The sequence below is a fragment of the Physeter macrocephalus genome, chromosome 8 (genome assembly GCF_002837175.3).
Source record: "Physeter macrocephalus isolate SW-GA chromosome 8, ASM283717v5, whole genome shotgun sequence".
NCBI lineage: Eukaryota > Metazoa > Chordata > Mammalia > Artiodactyla > Physeteridae > Physeter > Physeter macrocephalus.
The window spans coordinates 110,712,720-110,739,069 of record NC_041221.1 but is presented as its reverse complement, the minus strand read 5'-3'; the positions used below and the strand labels follow the sequence as shown (position 1 = coordinate 110,739,069).

Below are 26,350 nucleotides of genomic sequence, written 5' to 3'. Positions count from 1 at the left end.
TGCCAGCCCCTAAGAAGGCTCCACATGGAAAGCTTCCTAAGAAAATGGCCCACTCTTACAATGCTATCTGGGCTGTTATTACACAGGCTTTGTAGTTAGAGAGGGAGGCCAGTTCAACGCAGGACAGGAGCTCTGAGCACTAAAGAAGGACCTTGGAGATTATCTTATCCAACTGCCTCCTTTTACAGAGGAGAAAAAGACGGCCCAGAAAAATAAAGCAACCAAGCAAGACTCCACGTCAGGTGCGAACCGATTTCCCAACAGTGGCCCTAGGGACATCCTTGGGGCCAGATATTTCTTTGTTGTAGAGTGCGGTCCTGTGCATTGGAGGATGTTTAGCAGAACACATACAGAGGTTCCTTGTTCTTTCTAATGGTTATTCCTTTGAGTTTATCTATCTTATTTTACTTTACCTACTGCTGGCCATATAGCTTGCTCCTGAGTTTTTGCTATTACAAGCAGTGCTGTAAAAAAAAAAATGCTTATCTTCGGATATGTGTGCAAATATATCTGTAGGACAGATCCCTGAAAACAACACCTACCACCTATGTTTGTCTTGGGTCCCTCATCTGATGATTTCCGGGGACCATTATAACTCTATGAATCTTAGCTCTCTTCATAGAGCATCCTGTTCCAGCAATCTAGCCAGCAGCAATCCCCCCCCTCACAATTGTGACATCCAAAAGTATCCCAAAACATTGCCAAATGTCCTCAGGGAACACAGGGAAAGACAAAACTGTCCCCATTTGAGAACCACTGGGTTGGAAACTGGCATAACCAGGAACCAAATCCCTCGCCTCGCCAACCTGGTGCTCTTTCATTACATGATTACTTGTTTTCAAATAAGTATTTCAGAACTAGGAAGAACTGATTAGCGCATTAAGCCATCACTGACATTGATTACATGTCAAATCATATTATTAACAAGCTCTTAAGAATAAGTCTTAAAGATATGAACTAATTGCATTTACCCATCTAACTGTGTGCGCCTGGCACGAGTATAAACACGTATTTGCATGTACACATACATAAGGCTGAAACTATGCAACTATGAGTGTCTCGTTTTTTGGCTGGGCAAAGGATAGTGATATCATGTTAAAAGACACTTCAGGGAGAAATCGCTCTACAAATGGTAAAATTTCTTAGCACCCTTAAACAAATTCACACGTGTTGTACCTAAATATAGGTCATCATTTTTTTTTATTAACAAGAAGGAACCTCACTGTCAAATTGTTTAATCATCTTATTATAAAGATAAGAAACTCAGTCCAAAGAGATGAGGTTTACTAAAACAGTGCTTTAAAATCATGCCAGATTCCTTCTTAAACACAGATGAGAAAAATCAGGCATAGAAATTCATAGGACACACAGCTTCTATGACCAGTGGTAGCCTCTGATTTCAGAGTTCCCGTTAACCACGACCTTCCAATGTTACCTGTTTCTCTTTTTCCGGTGTTCTCTATTAGAATTTTCTGATTCACTACCACTGCTTGTGTTACAGCGTGAGCGCGACCTGAAAACAAAATAAGAGCAAAAGGAAAAAAAATAAACAAACCCACATTTATGACAAATGAAAAATTTCAGAAAGGTTCATGTTGGTTCTTTAGAATTAATTTTGCAGTAAAATTACTAATCTAAACATAAGTAGCTGTCATAGCCCTCTCCCAGTCAGAGTTTCTCAGTTCAGCCAGGCATCTGAATGTCTACAGAAATGAGAGCAGATTAAAGCAAATGTCACCATGCTCCCTGAAGGGACCACAGAAACAAATACTTCCAAGAGAACTCTGACGTGGAAAAGCTAAAAGCCCCTGGGGTGGACTAAATATGGACACAAAGTCCTGTCAAACCCCTACCTTCATGGAGAAAGGGAGAGTTTATTTCCCCTCCCCTTGAATTTGTGCTGGTCCTGTGACTGATTTTTACCAACAGAAGAAGGTGTAAGGGATACTCTGCCAGTTCTAGGACAGTCTCTTTACAGGGCTGGTAGCTTCTGCTTCCTTCCAGCCACCTAAGTTAGCCAGGTGCAGAGACCACAGACAGAGAGAGGTCCCAGGCTGCCAGCCATTCTGCCAGGGACTAGCTAGACTAGTTAACAAACTGTTCAATCAACAGAATCACACAAGATATATATAATTGTTGTTATGTTCAACCACCAAGTTTTGGGTGGTTTTAATGTAGCAAGAGATAACCGAGGGAATTCCCTGGCGGTCCAGTGGTCGAGACTCCACGCTTCCACTGCAGGGGGCACGGGCTTGATCCCTGGTCAGGGAACTAAGATCCTGCATGCCACCGCACGGTGCGACCAAAAAAAAAGAAAGAAAAAAAAAGAGATAACTGAGACAGCTCCTCTAAGACAAAAGGAGCAGAAAAAAGAAAAAAAGAGAAACTCCTAAGGATGTTAAGGAAGGAAGACTGAGAACCAGTTGAAGCCAAAATTGCTATTTCAAAGTTAAAAAAAGATTACAATACTCTTAAAGCAGCCACTAATAAAACAAAACATTTTCCCCACTCCTGCCTCGGGTCTGGGCTGTGCTAATCTGCTAAGCCCCCTCCCTCTCCCTTGACCCTCCTTCCAATTTGTTTTCTTTACCTCCTCCTCTGCTTTAGATCTGAGTCCTCACCACTGTTATGGGCTTTCCTATGGAAAACAAACAAACGAAGACATTAAGGAGAATAGAAAATTATCAATTGGCTAAGGAAAGCATACCAAAATGAGTTTCACTTCAGTTAATGTACACATAGTTACATAGTCATCCATTCACCAAACATGTCAGTCACACATATATGCTCAGCCCTACAACTGGTCCCAGAAACATAATACCAACTGGCCTCAAGAAGCCAGCAATCTAGCAGGGGCTACAAACAGACCATAAATAACTATGCACAACATGTCTGGTAAGTTCCATCCATCCAATGAAGGGGTTCATCTGTAGTTCCTAGGTCTGCAGGTGAAACCGAGTGCTAACCTAATTAGGCCCACCAAACCTAACCTGCCTCGCATGCTTATTTTTTGTGTGGGGGGGGGCGGGGGGAGTGGGCTGTGTTGGATCTTTGTTGCTGTGCACAGACTTTCTCTAGTTGCAGCAAGCGGGGGCTACTCTTCATTGCAGTGCAGTGGCTTCTCTTGTTGTGGAGCACGGGCTCTAGGCACGCGGGTTTCAGTAGTTGTGGCACACGGGCTCAGTAGTTGTGGCTCGCGGGCTCTAGAGCGCAGGCTCAGTAGTTGTCGCGCACAGGCTTAGCTGCTCCGCAGCATGTGGGATCTTCCCGGACCAGGGATTGAACTCGTGTCCCCTGCATTGGCAGGCGGATTCTTAGCCACTGCGCCACCAGGGAAGTCCCGCCTTGCGTGCTTTCAATTGATTTTAAACTAGATGCCCACAGCTTCCTTATACATAACACCTCTGACATATGGGTCACAATGGTAATGGTTGCTTAAGTTGTTTTTCAGGAACTTGGAATTAGTTCTTGCCCAGTTCAGACTGGCTGAAACCACTCACCATTCAACTGGGCCTGCATGAGTGTCCGATGGATGACCTTTTGATGTCAGAGGACCAAAACCTCCACCCTCAGAACATGTTAACTCCACCATTTTTTGAACATGTGTCCTATGAAGAGCCATGAAGCTCGACTACACTTGCACAGACCACCAATTACCTCCCTCTTCTTATCTCCAGTCACCTCTCCCCACGCCTCAGACCACCCTGCCTCTTTATCCCATCAATAGCCCTAAGCCCTATCTTCAGGGAGGCAGATTTGAGATTTGTTCTCCCTTCACCTTGCTTGGCTGTCTCGTGAATAAACTGTTTCTCTGAAGCAAACCTTGGCATCTCAACATTTGGCTTGCTGCAAAGTTGGGCAAATAAACCCAATTCAGTAGCACAATCAACCAAGCCAAGTTCTGCCATAATCTGACATCAGCTCTCACTCAAATGCCCTTTCCAACACCCTGGCCTCCACGTCCCTTGTCATCTTCTCTAAAGACCTCTTCACTACAAGTCAGCAACCCCATCATGGTCACATTTTGGACTGTAACCACCCGCAAACACTCTGCTCTCTGACTGAAATCTCCTCTCCTTCCTGAATACCACTTCCTATTTACCTTCAAACAGCTTCGATGGGGCACTCTGGTTAAATATGCGGGCTCTGTAGTCCTGAATGTGAATCCGATCCCATCCATTGTTAAGTTGTGTGATTTAAACAAATTACTTCTCTACTGAGCCTCAGTTTTAATAGTACTTCCCACACAGGGTTGTTATGAGGATAAAATGAATTAATATATTTAAAATGCACAGAGTAGGACCCGGCCCACTGTAAGCACTCAATAAATGCTGGCTATTATTAGTATTACTATTATTAATCAATAATGACTTCCGTTCTATCTTTCTTTGACCTCAGTAGTACCATCTGTCTATAGACCTTGCAACTTTCCATCAGCTCCTCACCTTTTTTCATTCCCTCCCTGACTCAGCTCAGATTTCCATCATCTCAATAACATGTATTCCAGTACTCGAAACTTCCTCCAACTCTGTTTTTTGTTCAGTCTTTCTGGCAAAACCCCAAGTATGGGTGAATCCAACTCTCCAGGTTCTCTGAGCCAGCCAGCAAAAGCTGGCCAAGCAGTGCTGGATGAAGTTACATAAAAGGGCACATTAGCTACACTACAAATCCATTTGCATAACCTCAAGTAGATCTATAACATGACCCAGCAATCCTACCACCTTTCTCTGATCTAAGTACTCTCAGTTTCTGTAAAGCAGTTTCAAACTCTTTTCACCTCACAACCCTCTGACCCACAGTACTACTGCTTCAGCAGATGACTTTGTGTTCTCCTTCCAAAGTCAAAAGTAGCCAGCCATCAGATGGGAACTCTTTCCTCTTCCTGTTACCAAAAATAAAACTGACCAACATCTCCCTCTCTTATTTACAGAACTGTCCTTATAATTAAGGTCAGTCCCTTCACCTGTGCTGTGTGGGTCCCATCACCTCTTATCTACTCAGTGACTGTCATTAACTACCCTCCTATCACTCACATATATTCAACTTGTCCTCATAGCAAATTCTTTTACCAGCTTTTCAACATTCTCAAGTCTCTCCTATTTAGATATACACACACCTACTTTGACTCCACATCACCCATGATTTCCTGCCCAGTCTCTCCTCTCTCCTTCAAAGCCACACTTCTTGAGAGAGGTATCTATGCCCTTTGGTCTCCATTTCCTTACCCTTTGTCATACGTGCCTTTGCACTCCAGTCAGGGCAGACATGGCTCTTTAATGCCACATTCACGACTTTCATTCTCCCATTTTCCTAACATAATTATATCAAATAACATAACATTGATATGTAAACACAATTATATAAGGATTGTTCACAGATGATCTAAACAGTGTTTCAGGAACACAATTCCATTCTTGTATGGGTTTAAGTTTTTCTTAGCGATGATAACTGCCTAGTTTTCTACGTACCTATCAGCTACTTAGTTTTCCTTGTGCTTCTCACTGACTCTTCATCCCAACTCTGAGAAAACTGCAAAGCTCCTCCTGAGATGCACGGATTCTCAGATAATCTGCAAGCTCCATTTACATCCCCCCTGGAGCCCTCTACCCTCCTGCTCATATCTGAACAGCCTGCTGCCTAGTACTGCTGCACAAATGTCACTTTGATTAACTCTCTTCACCATGAACCAGGGAATTCCTTTTGCTTCTGTTTGATGGTTCCCATATTTTCAGGTCTCATGGCCTCTTGTCTTGGTTTCGGTGGAACTTCCAGTTGTTGACAGAGAAAACTGCGTGGCAGGTACATTATTTTTTTTTGTTTTGAGAGCTGAAATTTCTGACAATGTCTTTATTCTACACATATAATTATGGTTTATCTGGGCACAGAATCCTAAATTGAAAATAATCTTCCTTCAGCATTTTGAAGGCAATGCCTCATTATCTTCTTTCCCTGCGTTTGCTGTTAAGCAGCCCAATGCCACGATTCTGATTTGTCACCATTTGTGCATGGACTTTCTTTTCTCTCCCATTTTCCTCTCCGACACCAAGTTTTAAAAATTCTTTCTTAATCTATAATGTTTTGAAATTTAATGATCTTTGTATGGATCTAATTTTTCAATCTAGTATGACAAATACTCAGTGGCTTCTCTCTATAGAGTTAAATCATTCCGTTCCGGGATATTTTCTTGTACTATTTTTTTTTTTTTTGTATTTACTATTTCTTTAATAGTTTCTTCTCCTGCAATTTTTGTCTTTTTTCCCTTAGAAATTTTATTAGTCAAATGATTGATATCCAGGTTTGATCATTTTTAATCTTTATTTCCATGGATTTGTTTTGTTTTGTTTTGGTTCTACTTTGGGAAAGATTTCCTTAACTTTATCTTCCAAACCTTCTATTAATTATGTAAAATTCTACCCCACGAATTTAAAATCTGAAAACTCTTATGTACTCTTTCCTTTCAATACCACAGTTTTCACTTTTCTAAAGATAATAAACTTTTTTAGAAATTTTTCTTTGTTTCTTATATTGTCTCTATTTCCTGTGAGTTCCCACACATGCACTCCTAATTGTTGGTTCACTCTCTGTCTTTACAAAGAGATGCTATCCTCAAGTGCCAGGTGATTATGGCTCTCTTCGTATTTAAGCATTAGGCACTAAAAAGACTGGAACCCTCTGGATGGTGCAGTGCATGTTAACTGATGGCCTCACTGCAATGTGGAGCTACGTAAAGTGGGTAGTCTCAATAGTCTCAACCATTTCATTGGAGGATTCTTTGAAAGCTGCTATCTGTAGGCCTTTCCCCTAGTATCTGTCCATATCCTACAGTGAGAGTTTCTAATCTCATGCCTAGGAGATATAAGCCTGGCTTCTAGCAGTCTGGGAATGAAGAGAGATGGAAGCTATTTAGTAACCAGATTTTTCACTCTCTTGATTTTTCACATGGACACAATTTCTCTAACTCTTTTACAAATTAATCCTCTTCAACTAAAGCAAATAAATGCTAAAGTTTCTCACAGCTCTATCCCTGGCTTTGTCTTTGCATTCTATCCATACTGTCTATCTAGACAGCCTCAGTTCTATTTTATATTTCAACTAACGCCTACGAGAAATCTATATTTCAGTCCAGATGGCTAATCTAGCTCCTGACTTATATCCAACAATCCATGTAAATCCCACACGTGGACTTCTCAAAGGTACCACAAATTCAACTTATCAACAACCAAACTCAGAGCTATCCTTTTTGAGCCTGTAATGTCCAGGTGGTTCTTATTTCAGTGCATCACACCTCAATTCATGAAATTGCACAAGCCCGGACTCATTTTTGACATCTGTCACTCCTTCACCCCTCATTTTGGTCCTTCTAGTCCCACTGCTTTTACCTCCTACAGGGTCTCAAAACCATTCACTTCCTTATATCTCCACATCACCACCCTGGCGCAAGCTCCCATTCTCTCTTGCCAGGACTCATATGCTGCCTGGTCTATTTCCCCTACTACCTTCTTCCACCTCTTCTCCACAGGACAGTAAGGATCATCTTTACCCAATACAAATGCAACTGTGGTATCACCCCCTTAGAAAAACCACTGGTCTAATGACCAAAATCCTCAACAAAGTCCAGGTGTCCTTTGAGATCTGGCCTCATCTCTCTCTCTGGGCTCATTTCCAACACATTTTTGTTCACTCAGGGCTTGAGCAACACTGGCTTTTCAGCCTTTTCACGAATGCTCCCCACTTTGTTCCATCCCAAGGCCCCTGAATATGCTGTCCCCGTTCCTGGAATGATCTTTCCTCTCCTTGCCTGCTCTGGTCTCAGCACCCAGCTCAAGAATCCAACCTCAGGGAACACTTCCCTGACCTCCTTGACTCAAGGACTCAGCAAAACTTCCCCTATTGGTGCTGGTTACACAAGTGTTTGGTTTGTTAAAATTTATCAAGCTGTTATACCTGTGATATATGTACTTTTCTGGAGACATGTTAGGTTACAATAACAAGTTCTTATAAATCCCTCTAAGCACCCTATTAACTCCCCACTCAAGGACATAGAAAAGTTATAACTGCATAGGCATTTGTGTGATTCGTGTATTTCTTCCCCAAATTGTAAGCTCCCAAAGGGCAGGGACTTTCTCTAGTGCTGTTTAACACAGTGCCTGGCATAAAGTAGGCACTAATTAACATTTCTGAGTGTGAAAATGGATAGGGGTGAAAATAACTTGTACTGGCCAGGAAGTACGCTAGCCTTCTTCTTCTAGAACAGGACTGCTTAAACAAGCAGGCTTCAGGGTCTCCATGAACCTTGAAAAAGTCTATGAAAATTTTACGTGTATTTAATTAAGTACTTTTTCCTCCTCTGGAATGAATCCAACATTTCATCAGATTCTCAGAGAGTTTTATCACCCAAAAAGGTTAAGGATCAGTGTTCTAGACTCAGCCAGAATTTGATAGATTTATCCATTTAATGACAAACAACTGGCAAAATAGGAAATTTTGATATGTTTTGCAAAACATGTTATCCTGGCCATGCACTGCAAAATAGAATTTTCTATTATTAAATTTAAGTCCTTGAGATTTCTCCATGCTGATGACAAATCTCGATTTTAAATGTCAGAGTTTATCCAGCTATGCAGGGATTTGTGCCCAAGGGCAAGGTAAATATGTGTGAAGATAAAACAAGACTGAGAAGGACAGGGCAATTATAGGGCATTTAGAGTGGAAAGAAACAAAGAATGAGCTCTAGCTCTTTATACCAACATGCAGCAATGTCTAGTCTCCTCAAAACACACATGCCCAATAAGAGACCTTTCAACTACCACACAGAACCAGACAGAGGCCCTGATGCTCAGACAAAAAGACTCTCTATAAAATCAAAAGCCTTCCCTCTGGATGGTGCCAGTGAAAGGATCCTCTGTCCACGCACCACAATTACTTCTCTGTATTTCACAGGAAGCCAGCAGAAAACGTATCTCAGTATAAAAGTCATTAAGTCTGGATTTGGGAATATGTGTGCTCCCCACTATTTCAAGCAATTAGGTCAGGGGAAAACATGTAAATTTTGATAAATAATGTAAAAACCTGATAAATTCATTTTCAAGCATATTAAAATAAAAATGACCATCTGCTCAATGTGTGTAATTATTTTATTCAGGGAATGCTGAAAAAGTACACTAATAATTTAGGATGAAAAACTATAAAAACCTATCTATTTAACAATCAAACAGTGCCAAATTCTTAATATATTTAGCAGTTCCCACTATCCACATCCCCTCAACACATATATACACACAAATACACTTTAAAGTGTTTCCCAGTGATGTTGCCCTGGTTTTAAGTGTTGTCCAAGATGAACCAATTGTTGGCAGGGAAGGAAGGCAGAAAATCTATTCCCCTGCCTTAAGTGATGACTCATTATCCCTGCCTTTTTCAGATGGACAGACTTGGATCCACTTCTAGACTGGAACAGTTACCCACAAGGAACAGCTACCATTTTCTCCCCAAGCCTGTTTTCTCATCTGTAAAAGTGAGATAATAATGCTGGGCCAGGGATTTTTCCATCGGTTCTCAGTCCCATCTGGACCCACCGTTAATCTCCCCTGTATTGCCAAGACTGGAGGCCTTAATATCACATCTCCCTGGATTCCTTTGCCACTTAGGCACTCAGGAGAGATTTGAAGGCAGGAGGAAAGGGCAAGTGATTTTGCTTCTGGCAGCACCTGTGGCACCCACTGTTGCACTCCTTACAACTGGAGGTTCCACAGTGTTAGCTATGGCGATGGTACCTCTAGCAGTGGCAGCAAGAGTCACTCCTACAGTGGCGGAGCCCCCAGCAGGGCCAGCAGCAAGTACAGGCACCCGAGGGCCAGCTGAAAGGCGGAAGCAGCCTTGAACTCTCTGGGTGACACCCCCGTCTCTCCTCTTACTCCTGGCCGCACAGTGTCCAGGTCGCAGACATGCACCACTCTCTGCCTTTTGCTCCTTCAGTCCTGCTCACATTTGTGTACCAATCCCTGCATTAATCCCTCTCTGCTGGAATGGCCTAGTGACTGAATGATACATATGCCAATTTCCATAGGGGTATCATAAGGATTAAATAACACATAGCAAGTAATCTGCTCAGTACTTGGAACATGGTAAATGCTAGCTATTGGACCTGGTTTGAGAAAGCTGGGGATGAAGACTCTGGGAAACTGGCAGAAATAGAAGACATCAAACAGGGATGGACCAGCAAGTGAGTAGGAACAAGGGCAGAGAAAAGAGAAGGGCTTCTGCTTTCTAAATCTACAGTGTACACAAAAAGAACCTTGACAGTTATCTGAAAACATGACCTGAACTTCTCATAATTATAAGTCATTTATAAAATACCATTTATGTAAGTACCCAAAGTAAAACACAGTCCCCATCAGGTAGAAATGAAATGAGTTTCTCTGGTAAGTGATTTCTAGGTCTTCCTCTCTTGGACCTGTCATATTACCCAGGCTGCTTTGCAGAGACAGTCCAAAACTGCTAGATATGAATTTTTTTAAATTAAGTACACACACGCAAGTATAATCACACAAACAATGTGACCTGCTGGGTAAAATGTAACAGGATTCATTTTCTCTGTTCTTTGAAAGGGGTTTTACTCAAGTTTAAGCAACAATATCAGTCCTGAGAGCAAAGCACTCAGTCTCAACTAAGACATTTCTCTCTAAACATAATCCTATCTTCTCAGATCAAAACATTTAAATCTTTTATATATTAATATGTATCATTAATACAATATATATTATATATACTATATAATATCTATTCTCAAAATACATTATATACATTTTTTAAAATTTAGTCTTAACTACAATACAGAAAGCAAGTTCCCATCAATATTTTATGAAATTATTCTCTGAAACTCTGGCTGTTTAAGAGAAATGCTTCGGGACCCCTAGCTTATTTTATCTCAATTAAAAACAAAACATAAACATATATCCTTATTGTGAAGCAATTATACTCTAATAAAGATGTTTTAAAAAAAACAAACAAACCCCAAAATATAAGCTCTCTGTTACCACAGGGAGACAAACAATCATGATACTATGAGAGTAACCTGTGATTAAAATGCAGCTGGGATCCAGAGCTTCTGTTGGGAATTTAAAACCAAGGGTCGTTCAGCTTACCTCCTCCTGGTGGGCTGTACAGAGTCATGGTCGCTCCCACACGAGGGGTTTCGGCGGCGCGCGTAGGGGAACTTGGGAGATTTCGTGCGGTCGTTCGCGGAGTTGTAGAGTCCGCTGGAGTGGAAGAGGAAAGGTCAATGACGTCCACAGAGGGCCTGGAGGGGCAACACCCTAACCTGGATCTAGGAAAGCGTTCATGACTGCACATTTGTTACTTCCAGGGGAATACTGGATCATGGGCACATGGTTCTCTTTGCTGACAAGATTTCTTGAAAGAAAAGAGAAGTAAACAAATCATAAAAATCTTCATTCTGCAGGAACGGGTTTGTCTCACTGGCCTTCAACAGTAAGAAATCAACACACACAAATGGTGGCAATAACAACAACAATCTGCACTTACGATGAACCTACAACATGCCAGGTGCTGCCTGAGCTGAGGGCTTTATATTCATTATCTCAGCTTTTCTCCAGATCAACCCTAATCACCGAAGTACAATTATTAGGCCCATTTAACAGAAAAGAAAACAGAAATACAGAATGTTTAATTAAGCAGCCAAGTAAAGTAGCTAGGAAAGAGGCAGAGCTAGAATCTGAACCACTGTGTGGTCAGACCTGGAACCACTGTAACTATATGGCCAGTAAGTTTTGATGCAGGTCTGTTCCTGGTATGGTAGTTGTGAACAAAAGAAACTAAAATTTCTATATTTCTAGGAATCAAGGTCTACTAGAAGCACTATTCATGAGCTATAGCTGTCAACTCAAGTTTTTACAAGAACTATGAAATTGGGAAAATTACCATTAATATGTCATTTCGCATATTCGAATGACCACCAAGCCATCTTAATGCCCTTTCAGGCAGTTTCTTAGTATATACAAATTTTCCTTTCTGTCTTTCCAGAAGAAAGTTTCATGTTAGGACACATCCTGTTGACATCTACTTCAGATGTTCTCGGTCACACAGATTTAGGAATCTGACTGACTTGAACACAGTCAGTCATTACCAGCCACAAAGCAGTTGGATTCCATTATTTAACAAGCTGCAATTGCTAACCCCTTTTATACAGTTCTCCTTTATAAAAGCAATGATTCTCTTTACCTCTGGGGGCCATTTTCTTCCCACGGCGCATGAGATTTGCTTCTTTGAGTAACAGGGCTGTTTTCATTCTTTGCTTTCTTAAAGCTTTAATTAAAAAATAAAAAGAGTGTAGAAAGTAAATTAGCTAGAAAATAAAAGGAAATTAACTCACATACTTATTTCTTCAGTAAAATTATTTAACAAATGTTTTAAAATGTGTTTTTATTTATACCTGTGACTCATTCCAGCAAGAATATAAAGTGGCTACCTTAATTTAAAAAAATACTTGTTTCCAGCAGTACTTTGGGGGTCTCTTTTCCCCTTCTTTCTTTCTAGTTTTACTTCTTTATGTCGACCAAATGCCAAGTCATCAATTGTTAAGAACCTTTCTAAAGAGTCCACCTGCAGGATAGGAAAAAAGGGTACCAGCAAGCCAAGAAAAGAAGGCTGATGAGATAGGAAAGTTGGGTATCTGGGCTCATGAAGCTGGCTCCCTCTTTTCAGCAGTGGTCAGAGACTGCTGGCTTTGGCCTTGGGTCTGAATCTATGCAGGCTGGTCAGCTCTGGGCAGGTTCAGTCTACCCGAACTGACTTTCTCTGCTCCCAGCTTCTGCCATATCTTGGCTTCATCCTTCCAAATCAGAATGACTTTCAAATGCTATTTCCTGACCTAGTATTATCTTTCTGCCCTAAGAATGTAAATATAACTGAGTTGTTATTCAATCCCAACAAATTGTTTTAGAAACACATGGGAGACACGAGGAAAGGATTCATCAGAACTCTTCCGTCACCAGGGAAGTAGGGGGTGTGTGTCACCTCTCACTTCCCCGGGAGACTCCACTTCAGAAGAAGATCTACTTAACTCTTAATCCACTTTTAACCCTGGCTTTTTAAGGAATCCTCTATTTAATAGTAGTGGAATATGGTCATAGCAGAGTTCTTTGTAACAGGTCAAGAAAGAGGAGAGAGAAAATAACAAGGTCATTTCAAAAAATGAAAATAAACTTGTACCCTAGCATACTATATTCATATAGGAATTGATACAACATAAGCCTAAAAAATTAGATATTTGACAAAGGCACATAACAGAGCATTAGTAGACAGTAGGTATGTTTTACTTATATATGAGCAATATATTATTCTTATAAAGGTTAAAAAATATTTGGAAGATCAAATTTCTAAAGTAAAACCTTACTTTTGAAATGAGGAAAAGTAATAAATATGGTAGATTTAATACAACAGTAGAGAGTTTGAGTGTGTTTAATAAATCAGAAAGAAAAGAGAAAAGGGAGATTGAGAAATGCAGTAGGGAGATGAAAGGGAAATTGAGAGAGCAGCAAAAGAATAATGAAATCCTGGGGGGCAAATTAATTGCATTCACTGACTGAGCTGTTTCTCATCTGGAGCTTGAGTGGGAAAATTTGGCGGCCCTACAGGTATCAGTCCTATCGGCAAGAATGCAGTTACAGAGGGGATTGAACTCCTGTACATTCTAAAAAGGCTTGGGGTCTGAATTTCATGCAAGATTACTGTTCTTATGTTGGACTTACCATAAGCATATCCTGTACATACAGATTAAGATGACTCACTAGCCACAGCCGTGAGGCTGACTAAGGGGAGCACAGTAAACGAAAGTGTAGGCAAAAGCAAAGAACTTGTCATTCTAAAAAGAAAACCTGTACAGGGAGTGTCCTATAACTAAACAAAACAAAATGATGGCAAAACCCTGGGGACACCCTGCAACTCTGAGAAATTTCATAACTTAGAATTATTTTGCTAAGAAATCATAAACTATATCCCTCCAAGTAACAACAACTCAGTTGAATGAAAACACCAGTATTTACTAATGAAAGATGGAGTAGATGATCTAAGAAGTCTCTCAAGGTCATGTATTTCTGACTGCTTGGACTTCTCCATGATGCATGTGGAGCAATCTCTATAGAGGAAGTGAGCTGATGAAAGCTACTTATTGTATGTGTAACATCCTGTTCCATGAACATAATTTGAGATAGGAAAAAGTGATGCTGAAACAGTGTCCCAACAGAGAACAACGCTGATCTTTCAGGGAAACAATCCACGTAATATATTAAGAGAAGGTCTTTCCGCTGGGGGAGGCTGCTGGGAAAATTGGTGCAGAGGACCATGACGACTCTTTATACATATGCAATCACTGCCTTCTGAAACCCTGCGCCTCTAAATGCTATAAACCCTCTTTCTAGGGCCACAGTTCAATGCATCGCTGTAATGAATGCAGTACATTGAACGTGAATATGATCTACTTTACTTCCCAGGTCCCTCTGAGTTAGTCCATTATATCATGCCATTTAAAAAATCCCATGGAATTTTCACTCTGCTCAGAGAAGGCAGACCACACACTATCTGTGACTTCATCACGCTAAGACAGCAAGAGCATTTCCTTCAAATGAGAGGGACATATCCTGATGTTTTATATTTCACTGGCATTTTTAAGAATTCTTTGGCCCACAGAGTTTTTTCATCAAAAGTACTAGTTAATTATCAGAGTGAAAAGATTCTTAACTTTGCCAACAGAAAAAAAGCATTTCTGTGACAGCGTAGAGTGGTGTGTCCTTTCAGTTAACTGACTGACCTTTTTATTGGTGAAGGTGCGATAATTTTAGTTGTTCCTTCATTTTCTCCATTTTCCATGTTTGCAGTTACCCGATTTATGCTGTCTGATCCTAGTAGCAAAGAGGGGAAAGAAAGAGAGAGTGGAGAAGAAAAGAAAGGAGATAGTGGTCAGAAAAACACAAAGAAACAAAAAAATATTTTAAAATGTAACTTTAGGGATGTCATGGCACATTGCATTGATAAATTTTAATTCCAAATACATAATGAATTGCCCAATAAATCTGAGTTACTATTTTCTGAAATGTACTAAGCCCTCAACATAACAATGTCCAAAGGGGTCTAGGTTATGGTACCACTTTAAAATGGTACCTTTTGAGACTTTAAGAGTTAAAAATGTCCCCATGTCAACTGTTAAAATAAGAATCTAAGATACTTAGTACTATTATATGGGAATGTAAGCCATTCCAATCAGTCCTTGATAACTACGTTGTGAAAAAGTTAGTTTCTTGGCATGTCATGACAACCCTCATTCTCAATCAAACCTACCCAAAATATTTCGAACCTGAAAATATTCCAACTCATAATGCAAATGGCAAAACCAGAGTAATACAGACATGAATTATATCACTCACATAAAAAAAAGTTTTCAAATGTGTTTTTTAATGTAAATATCCCTTAAAGTCTAAAACTGACTTTTTTAAAGCTGTTATTCCGCAGATTTGCATACACACTAGATGAACCAGCAGAGAGAGCCCCCAGCAGACACAATGTTGGAAATCATGATCCAAATAAAGTGCAGCAGATGGGCCCATCCAGGAAGTCTGGATCCCATTCTTGGGAGGGAGGCAGATAAGCCTGCAGGGGTGAGATGTGCAGCACTGATGAGGAGTCTTCTCTTCTCTAGCGGCGTGCCCCTCACTCTGGGAGGTACAGGGGAAACCAGGGAGGGGATGTCCGAAGCCCTTGTTCAATTAACCATGTGGCGGGCAGGTGTGTCTTCCTCAGAAAGGCATCTTGTATGTCCACGGATCAGGTCCTTCAATCCAAAGAGTAATCACCCCTAACGGTTTTTGAGCCGTGAGGTGAGTTTGTAATACTAATAAGAGCTAATATTTACTGAGCACTTAACCATGTGTTGGGTGCTGCCCCAAGTACTTCCGGGTCTATTTACTCATATAATCCTCAAAATAATCCTCTAAGGTAGATACTAATATTATCCCCATTTTTAAAGATAAGAAAAACAGGACTTTGCCAAGGTCCCACAGCTCATGAGTGGGGTGGGGGGGGGAGCAGCTTTAAAACCCAGCAGTCCGGCTCCTGAGTCTTAGCTCTAAGCCACAATACACAGCCTTCCATGACCACCTGCTCCTCATCCTCAAAAATCAGTCTAAATTAAGGGTCCGCTGGGAGAAACAGACTCTTTAGAAGTGAAAAGAATGTCCAATGAGGGGACTTCCCTGGTGGTCCTGTGGGTAGGACTCCGTGCTCCCAATGCCGGGGGCCCGGGTTCGATCCCTGGTCAGGGAACTAGATCCCGCATGCATGCCACAACTAAGAGTTCTCATGCTGCAACTAAGACCTAGAGCAGCCTAATAAATAAATATTTTTTTTAAATGTCCAATGAAAAGAATATGTAATAGCCAACTAAGAGAAAAATTCTCTCTCAAGGGCAACCAACACTGAAAGACAACAAGAGAAACAAGTGAGCACCCCGAAGTTGGCCATTCCCTCCAGAACACTTGGAGGCAGGTTTGGCTATTCATCAGGAATGATAAACATTAAGGCATACACCTTGAACACAGAAAGAAAACAGTGGTTTCAAATAAGAGCTCCAAAAACTACTACTACAAGGAATTTGACATGGATTCAATATCTGCATTTTCTTCCTATTTTGGAACCCTGAAATGAAAAGGTGAACCTGAAGATATGTGGCATTAAAGGTACACTCACGTGTGAGCAACATTCAGAATCCAGGCATTAGAAAACAATAACATTGAGATCTACGGGAAATTTCACCAGGCATAATAAGTGGAACACAACCAACTCCCATGAACAACCCCATGTGCTATCAGACATCAGAGTGGCCAGTCACTGTCTATTTTGCCATAACCCTTAACAAAAAAATCACCTAGGCAGATTCCCCAAATTGCAGGTACAGATTTGAGATGGAGCTGCTTCTCAAAACTGGAATTCCATGTGGTATGGCCCTGGGACAGTGGCAGGAGGGATTAATTCATTTGTGCCCCAGACAGAATTACCCCAACATCAATATTTTTAATTGTTTTGAATACATGTTTTTAAAATGTGGTATTGTTTTCAGCAGGTATTACTAATTTATACTGCAAGGGACCTTCATGTACCCAAGGCTATTTCCCAGGCTGGGGGTTATGGCAGGGGGCGGAGGGCACAGCAGGGAGACCAAAGCCCAAATGCCCAGTGGCAATAAGAGCAGTGGAAGAAGCACTGAGTGAAGGCGAGCATCACTGTTAACTGAATCCCTGCACAACTGGCTTGTGGATAAGCCTGGGTTTGCTCCAAGTCTCATCTCTTTAGACTGAGCAGTCTTTTCTTTTTGCTTTTTTGCTTGTTTATTTTTTGTTGGAGTGTAGTTGATTTACAATATTGTGTTACTTTCTGCTGTACAGCAAAGTGAATCAGTTATACATATACACATATCTACTCTTTCATTACAGAGCACTGAGTAGAGTTCCCTGTGCCATACACTAGGTCCCTATTAGTTATCTATTTTATATATAGTAATGTGTATATGTCAATCCCAATCTCCCAATTTACCCGTCCCTCCCTCTCCTGCCTGGTAACCATAATATTGTTGAGCAGTCTTAGTCTAACAACCTTGGGGAAAGTGAGGCTGCCTGATCACTTTCACCTGGTTTCCTTCTGAAGCTTCCAAAAACTTAATAAACAGGTAGATCAAAAACTGAGCACTATCTTAAAATAGAAAAATTTCAAACTATGTATGCATACGTTTTTTTCTTAAAGAAACCAACATCGGGTTATTCACAATATCTAAATCATAATTCTTGACATCAAACACTAGATCTATGGTTTTCCCAAAGAATTTCAGGAAAAAAAATCACACACAAGCTCTCTCTCAGACACTCACAAACACCATAGCCAGGCTTCTTCAAAATAAACTGTTTGACTGACAAGACTATTTTACTAACATAAAATGGTATATATGTTAGTCATATAACTCATATACACATCATAACTAGGTAGGGTAATACAATTTAATTTATGGTTCTTTTATATTCAAAACAGTGTACTACTAACCAAAAAATCTGTTTATATGTATTTTCCTCCTCTATAGCTATGTGAACTGGACAAGCCTATGGTGTAAAAGCCTTACTAGGAAAACAGACTATAAGGAGAAAAGCTACTTACAAGCCTTAACTCAATGGGAGTACTTCTGAAGTATCCATTCATATAATATTCATATCCTAACTATAAATTACTCTTTTCTATTCATGAACATAGGGCTCTTAAAAAGCCCTAATTAGGCAATACTTATTAGCTTTATGTTACTAAATGTGCACTTAAAAGTAATAACTACTTTAAAATTTTTATTTTATTTTCAGCTGTGTTGGGTCTTCGTTGCTGCGCGTGGGCTTGTCTCTAGTTGCGGCGAGCGGAGGCCACCCTTCTTTGTGGTGCGCGGGCTTCTCACTGTGGTGGCTTCTCTATTGTTGCAGAGCACGGGCTCTAGGCGCACAGGCTTCAGTAGTTGTGGCGCGTGGGTTCCGTAGTTGTGGCTCACGGGCTCTAGAGCGCAGGCTCAGTAGTTGTGGCACATGGGCTTAGCTGCTCCGCAGCATGTGGGATCTTCCCAGACCAGGGATCCAACCCGTATCGCCTGCATTGGCAGATGGATTCTTAACCACTGCTCTACCAGGGAAGTCCCAATAACTATATTTTTAAAACACTGCATTTTAACCATTGTCCTAATTATGTTAAATGAGTGAGATTTTTTTTTTATAATGCTACCATTTAAGACGAAACCTAAGCAATTAAGTAAAGCTAGGTTATATATTGCTTACTGAAATCTGCAAAGGTGAGAGAGATGGTTATGCATCATCTAAGTTTATTGACTCCATTTTGCTGACACGCACTAACTGCCTTCCTTTTCCAAATGTTTCCTCCCCTCATCATCCCACGTTCCAGAACCATCCCTCCTACATTAGATCAGATTCTTAGACTAAAAAGAAGAGGTGATCTGACAAACCAACCACACTAAAGGGCTCATGTCTTCATGTATTAATTAGTCACAGAATAGTTCCTTATTTTTTTGGCTCCATTGGGTCTTCATTGCTGTACAGGCTTTCTCTAGTTGTGGTGAGCAGGGGCTACACTTCGCTGCAGTGCGCGGGCTTCTCATTGTGGTGGCTTCTGTTGTTGCAGAGCACAGGCTCAAGGCGTGTGGGCTTCAGTGACTGCAGCACACGGGCTCAGTAGTTGTGGCACGCGGGCCCTAGAGTGCATGGACTTCAGTAGTTGTGGTGCGCGGGCTCTAGAGCGCAGGCTCAGTAGTTGTGGTGCACAGGCTTAGTTGCTCCACAGCATGTGGGTTCTTCCCGGACTAGGGATCGAACCCGTGTCTCCCGCATTAGCAGGCGGATTCTTAACCACTGCGCCACCAGGGAAGTCCCATAGTTCCATTTTAAAGAGAAAAAGGAAGAGCCAAATATTAACTAAAATAATTATCTGATAACAATGGAATTTCAGGCGTTGCTCCAGGAGAAATTCTGAGGCTGAAGAAATCGTTTTTCACCATTCCTTTTTCATTGTAAATTATAATGAGCCACCAGAAAATAATATACATATATGAACAGTTTAACAAATTTATTATAAAGTGAACAGCTATTTAACTACTACCCATGTCAAGATATAAAACATTAAGGGAAATTTTCCTACACTACACTATCACTCCATTTGGTGTAACTCTTCCTTTCAGTTAAGGCCAAACAGTTGTTGTCCATCTAAAATATCTAGAAACACAAATTATCATGTACATATTTCATAAAATATTAATAATATACATAATAAAATTAAAATTTAAAATTATTAATAAAAGTGAATAAGCCCTCAAAATCTTAATAAAATGAAGGACATATCACTGTGCTCCCGTGATTGCCAGCACAGTGTCTTATACATGGTGAGTACTCAGTGAAGGTCTGTTATTATAGAGGATGTATTTCTGTTTCTACTATTTTTTCCACTAGAAGGGAAGATTCAGGATAATGATATTATGTTGAAAATGTGTCAAAACCAAGACCAAAAAAAGAAATCTGGATGTGGCCGTATGGGAAATTCGGGACGAGAGATGACATGCACCACATCCTACAAGCCTGGGCTACTTCTTAGAGCTTTAAAAGCAGCCTTCCACCATAGCATGCAATTCTTTTCTCTTTTAAATGAAAGTCACAGATTACCTACAACAAAGGTCAGTTATTGACATATGGTTACTAAGGCTCCTAGGTTAATCTGTATTTTATTTTACATAAAATAGCAACACTAGCAAGACCAGTCAGAACTCATCCAGTTCACTTTCCATATTGTTCACACTAAAAAGACAAAGGACTTGGGACTTCCCTGGCAGTCCAGTGGTTAAGACTCTGCGCTTTCACCGCAGTGGGCAAGGGAACATCCCTGGTGGGGGAACTAAGATCTTGCATGCTGCACGGCACAGCCCCGGGTAGGGGAAGAGACAAAGGGCTTTATTCATGAGACTGGTCACATGTGGAAGAATAAGTTTATCAGGAGACTGCTATAGTTTATTAAGGAGCCAAATCTAGCTCATGACCTGTGATCATTTTTGTCTCTGGACTGTTAGACACTACAGCTTAATACAGGCGCACACAATTCCCTACCAGTTAGGCAGCAGTGCAGTGCCAGTGTCCATAGCTCCAATACGGGTGCACACAATTCCCTACCAGTAAGGCAGCAGTGCAGTGCCATTGTCTATAGCTCCATGGTCTTGTCTGTTAATTTTTTAACACCCTACATGCAAATGATTCCAGCCTGTGTGCACCGGACCACGACCAGGCTATTGTGTGGTTTGGCTGTGTTCACGATTGAGCGCCCTCATCGTAAGTGACCCTCGCCTTTGGTTCAAGAAGAGTGTCTGTCTGAAACAGAATCAACTTTCCCAGGATCTGTTTAGCTACTTGGTCTGGGGGCAATTCTTAAAAGTCAACCGGTGATGTCAAGATTTCAAGATGTGGTGCTGAATCCACATGGATGTTCAATTACAAAAGCACTTTGCATTTAAATAGTATTATGAGTCTCACAAAGTTCATATCTCAGTTTTATACCTGTCAACCTTAGTTAAATGACTGATGTTATTTAAATGTTGCCATTGCTTTGAATTTACAGAGTGGGCGTAGAGGATGAACGTGTGACATTAAAAGAAAAAATAGAGAATGCCTTCTGTTAAATGGGGAGAAGAACAAATAGCCAATAAGTTAAGCTGCATTGTAATATATACATGATTTCATTTTTAAAACTCTCAAATATGATACATTTGTAAACTTTTAGGTTAAATTTTATCTCACTTATTTTCATTTTCTTTTCTGATCTATGTTTTTTTAAAAAACTGTATCTGATGCTTGAGAAATAATCAGGACAGATTTTAACTATTCCTAACACAACAGATTATTAGGTTTCAGTAAAGACAATCTGATTTCATATTATCTGACCCAGAATGACTTATCAGAAGAAATGTGATATTCATGAATTAAGAATGAGCTAATAACTGGAAATACATTTTAGCTCTTGTTTTCACACTGATAGTACAAAATCACTTTGCCTTGGTTTCACCAACTTTAGACTGGGTTACTGTGAAAAAAAAAATGGCAGATGGTAGAGAAACTTAGCAAAAATAAAACATATTTTTCTAACACCATGAGTTACAGTCAAACAGCAAAATGACCAAGGAAACCTCACATATATTCATATATTTTTTTTTCCTATCATCATGAAAGGTTTTATATTTGGCAGAACTGACACTCATTAAATTACGTAAAACACAATTAAATTTCAAAACACACGACTTGGAAAATAAAAGTGTTTCAGTGTCCAGCGGCTAATTTTTTAAAGTTCAAATGCCTGACATCAGCCCATTCATCCCAAAGAGGCAGCCAGACCCCTGCTTCTCTGTTTCTGTATTCCAAAGTCCCAAGGGTGATATTTAAACACAGTTACTTCTTTACCATAAACATACAGACTTTTAAGACACTGATTTTGCTACATGTCAACTGCAAGATCAAACAAGGCATTCTACTAGAAAGCTGTAGGGTAGATTATGAAGAGTGGGTACAGATGAGAAAGATGCTAGGAAAATATGTCTATGCACGAAGATCCCTTCCCTGGTTTGTCTGCTTCCAATTTCTTCTTCCCTGACACAGCACTCTCCTGGATCCCTCTTCTTTCCTCATGACTAAAATGGTCAACTTGGAAGCACAAGATGAAGGCACTTCATCCTCTGCCCGAGCTACAGAGGCACACACACTGAGAGGTGGTCACCAACACACTTCCTTGCAGGTCAGAAGGCCAGGTTCAAAACCAAGAAAGGCCCTTCTCATCATCTGTTTACTCCCTCAGGTCCTCAGAGTAGAACGAAAGGGCTGTACCAACGGAAGAACTTGTGATCTACACCTGCGTATGCTTGAGGGGCTGCCTAGGCCCAATGCCAACACCTCTCTGTGAATGGTTGGCTGGAAGCAGGAAGTGTGGCAAATCTCTTAGATATCAAATTTCTACTACCTGTTATAGGAGGACACAGTTTGAGGGAAGAAAACGGAATAAACACTCACATCCTATCCTGGTACTCTCTTGCACTGCCCCTGGCCTATCACCCCCAACCCCCATCAGCGACACAATTTAGAGCAACATACCACAAACCTTCTCCAGCCATCTTTTCTCAAGCCCCCCCTTTATGATCACTTGGTCTAGGGCAGGTGGACAGTTCCACACCTGACCTAAAGTTGGTTCTGTTCCAGAGGAGTGTGCTAGGCCACTGCTCTGGAGGTTTTATTTGATGTAATTACAGTAGTATATAAGGTATATACAAATACAAAATATGTATAATTGTGTGTAAAGATCACTTTAAAAAGGCTTATTTGACTCAGGCAAAATTGAGAAAATTTTTGTTTTTTTCTTCTTCCATATTTGAGTTCATATCTAGGAGGCCTTAACTCAGGGTTCTTTAAGCTTTTTACACAAGTACTCACTAAAAGAATTTGAAAAATGATGTACCTCAGTGCATGTTTGTAAGATGATATCTAACATTTTGAATCAAAAGTTTAAATAGGGCTTCCCTGGTTGCGCAGTGGTTCAGAGTCTGCCTGCCGATGCAGGGGACACAGGTTCGTGCCCCGGTCCGGGAAGATTCCACATGCTGCGGAGCGGCTGGGCCCGTGAGCCATGGCCGCTGAGCCTGCGCGTCCGGAGCCTGTGCTCCGCAATGGGAGAGGCCACAACAATGAGAGGCACGCGTACCGCAAAAAAAAAAAAAAAAAAAAAATTTAAATAGTACCAAAGGATGCCATTTGCAGCATACAGTAAATATTGACATTTTAAAATGTAACTGTTTCCAACCTCTATGTTCATAGAGAACAGTCTGGTGGTTGCCAAGGGGGAAGGAGCTGGGGTAGGGATGGAGTGGGAGGTTGGTTAGCAGGTGTAAGCTTTATATATAAGAGGGATAAACAGCAAGGTCCTACTGTACAGCACAGAGAACTACATATAATATCCTATAAAAAGCCATAATGGAAAAGAATATAAAAAATAATATATATTTATATATATATGTATAACTGAATCACCTTGCTGTATAGCAGAAATTAACACATTATAAATCAACTATAGTTCAATTAAAATATTAAAACTGAAAAAAAATAAATTAATTAATTAAAGGTAACTGTTTCATGACTTTCTTGAATATAACCAGTGTAATAAAATACCATAGAAATTTGATACTCAGTCATTCATTTTAAAAATACATGAAATGAGTTTAGCATTTGGAAATTTCATAGCATGTTTCTCTTGTAGTTGCAATTCAATTCCATCTCCTCTGCAAAAATGTATCCCAAAGTAATATGTTTTATACTTGAAAGTTTTTATTCATCACTCTATCTTACTTCTGTGACCAAAAAAAAAATAGAAATAAAGTAAAAGTTTTATTTTCCATGACCATAAAGCTCTACATTGTAAAAATTTTTTCTGAACCAAGTTATCATTACAATTATTAATAGCATATTATTAGCATACCATATGAATGCTGATAAATAATTATTAAATATAAAAAGTAAGTTTTTATTGAAAAGTAATTCTTAGTGAGATAAACAGGGTAGTTTTGTTTTCCCAATGATTACATGGGTCTACCCATTCAAGAATATTTTGTGCTAAAATGAAACAGTTTAGCAACAATTCTGCCTTATTTTTATTTGGATAGATTTTCAATGCTGAGAAACCCTGTTCGCATTAAGTAGAGATTTACATTATTCTGTTAAGTATTCTGTTATAAAGATATCACCAGTGTCCCAAAGAACTTCTAAGAGTTACATGTAGACCTGTAACTCTACAAGTAGTGATATATTTTCTAAAATTATTTTGAATTTTCTATCAGGTGGCAAATCAGTTGGGTCCTCCACCAATTTTGCTGAAAGTCAAAATGAGAAAATGACATGCAAGAATATGTCACTTGACAATTAAGGTCATTTTACTTTCCCAACACCAACCCACGAGGTTTAACATTTAAAGACAAAGCAGTATAACAGACTCTGAATGGGAAAAACGTTTGCCTTTCTTTTAGAAAATGGGAAAACGTCCATTGGGAAGGGGCAGGCCTGCTATCACAGGCAGACTGCTTTGAGGAAAGAGAATCTGGAAATTGATTCTATCAAAACTGCCTGGGCCCACATAATGCTTTGGAAGCCCTCTTGTATCTCCTCCCCACCAGGGGCTGCACACTCAGTTCGAAATCTTCTGTCCTAATCCACCCGTCCTTCAAAATCCGCTTCCTTCACAACAGCATCATGGATTACACATTTAGCCATAAGCAAACTATCCTCCTGGACACTTACAACTCTTTCCATGCTCCAATCCACGACACCTGACACGTGTGCCCATATTTCAGTTTCTACCTCTTCAGTCTGACAAAGTGGTTAAGCATACAAGTCATACAGACCCAAATATGTTTCTCAGCTCTGCCAATTTACGCACTGTGTGATCTTGGACAAGTTATTAAACCTCTTTGGGTCTCAGTTTTCTCATCTGTAGAATGGAGATATCACCAACTCCTATAGTGGATATGAGGATTACATTAGGTAATTTCTAGAAAGCGTTTAGACAGTGCTTGGCATTTAGCAAGTGCTAAATAACTGCTGTATTCTTTCTATATGATGAAGTTCCTCTAGATCAGGGGCCAAGTTTTATTCATTTCCCATGCTCCATGGAATAGGGTCTGCACTGGGTGTTTTTTCCAGCACCATCAAGTAATTCTTCATTCTCAGCAGACACTGACTGGGTATCCTGCAATTCAGCTCTATCCTGACACTATCTACCTGGTAGTGTCAGATCGCACAGGTTAAAGGCTCAGCCCCACAAGACTGCCCTCACTTTAGATACCTGTTACAAGTCCAGGTTGCCACCTGTGCTTCTGACCAACAGGCTATAGATCAGAGGTTCCCAAGACCCCCTCCTAAGGTTCAATTTGTTTGTTAAATCAGCTAACAGAACTCAGACAATCAGTTACTTACTAGATTGCTGGTTTATTATATATAAAAGGATGTAACTCAGAAACAGCCAGACGAAGAGATGCACAGAGCAAGGTACATGGAAAGGGGCATAGAACTTCCATGCTATAAGCACGCCACTCTTTCCCCATCTAGATCTACGTGTTCACCAACCCCTCAGAACCCCATCCTTTCTAGGTTTTTATTACAAAAAAAAACCTAGGCATGATTGATGAAATAAATTACATAGGCATGATTGATGAAATTACTGGTCATTGGTGATTGATTCAACCTCCAGTGCTTCTCCCCTCCCCAGAAATCAAGGAATGGGACTGAAGTTTCCAATCCTCTATTCAAGTTTAGTTTCCCTGGCAACAAGCGCCCCCTCCTTGTTTGGGGTTTTCCAGAAGTCATCTCATTACCATAAATTCAGGTGTGGTTAAAAGGGTCTTGTTATGAATAACAAAAGATGCTCCTTTCACCTTTAGGGTTCTTATCACTTAGGAAATTCCAAGTGTTTTAGGAGCTCTGTGCCAGAAATGGGGATGAAGGCCAAATGATTATTTTTTTTTAATGTCCTTATTGGAGTATAATTGCTTTACATTGTTGTGTTAGCTGCTGCTGTATAACAAAGTGAATCAGCTATACATATACACATATCCCCATGTCCCCTCCCTCTTGCATCTCCCTCCCTCCCACCCTCCCTATCCCACCCCTCTAGGTGGTCACAAAGCACCAAGCTGATCTCCCTGTGCTATGTGGCTGCTTCCCACTAGCTATCTATTTTA

The 26,350-nt window shown here is 40.4% G+C and overlaps 1 protein-coding gene across 3 annotated transcripts in view; it reads right to left on the bottom strand.

Annotated features, from left to right (window-relative positions):
- The window catches only part of EPB41L4A (erythrocyte membrane protein band 4.1 like 4A), a 273,927-nt gene that overhangs the window by 35,807 nt on the left and 211,770 nt on the right, over window positions 1-26,350 (bottom strand). For all 3 annotated transcript variants that reach the window (XM_024122305.3, XM_028493131.2, XM_024122298.3), the window contains 5 exons: window positions 14,828-14,918; window positions 12,241-12,324; window positions 11,145-11,258; window positions 2,591-2,638; window positions 1,436-1,513 (listed from right to left, as the gene is read on the bottom strand). In XM_024122305.3, the coding sequence (XP_023978073.1) occupies window positions 1,436-1,513; window positions 2,591-2,638; window positions 11,145-11,258; window positions 12,241-12,324; window positions 14,828-14,918 (415 nt within the window). The remainder of the gene's footprint in view (window positions 1-1,435; window positions 1,514-2,590; window positions 2,639-11,144; window positions 11,259-12,240; window positions 12,325-14,827; window positions 14,919-26,350) is intronic.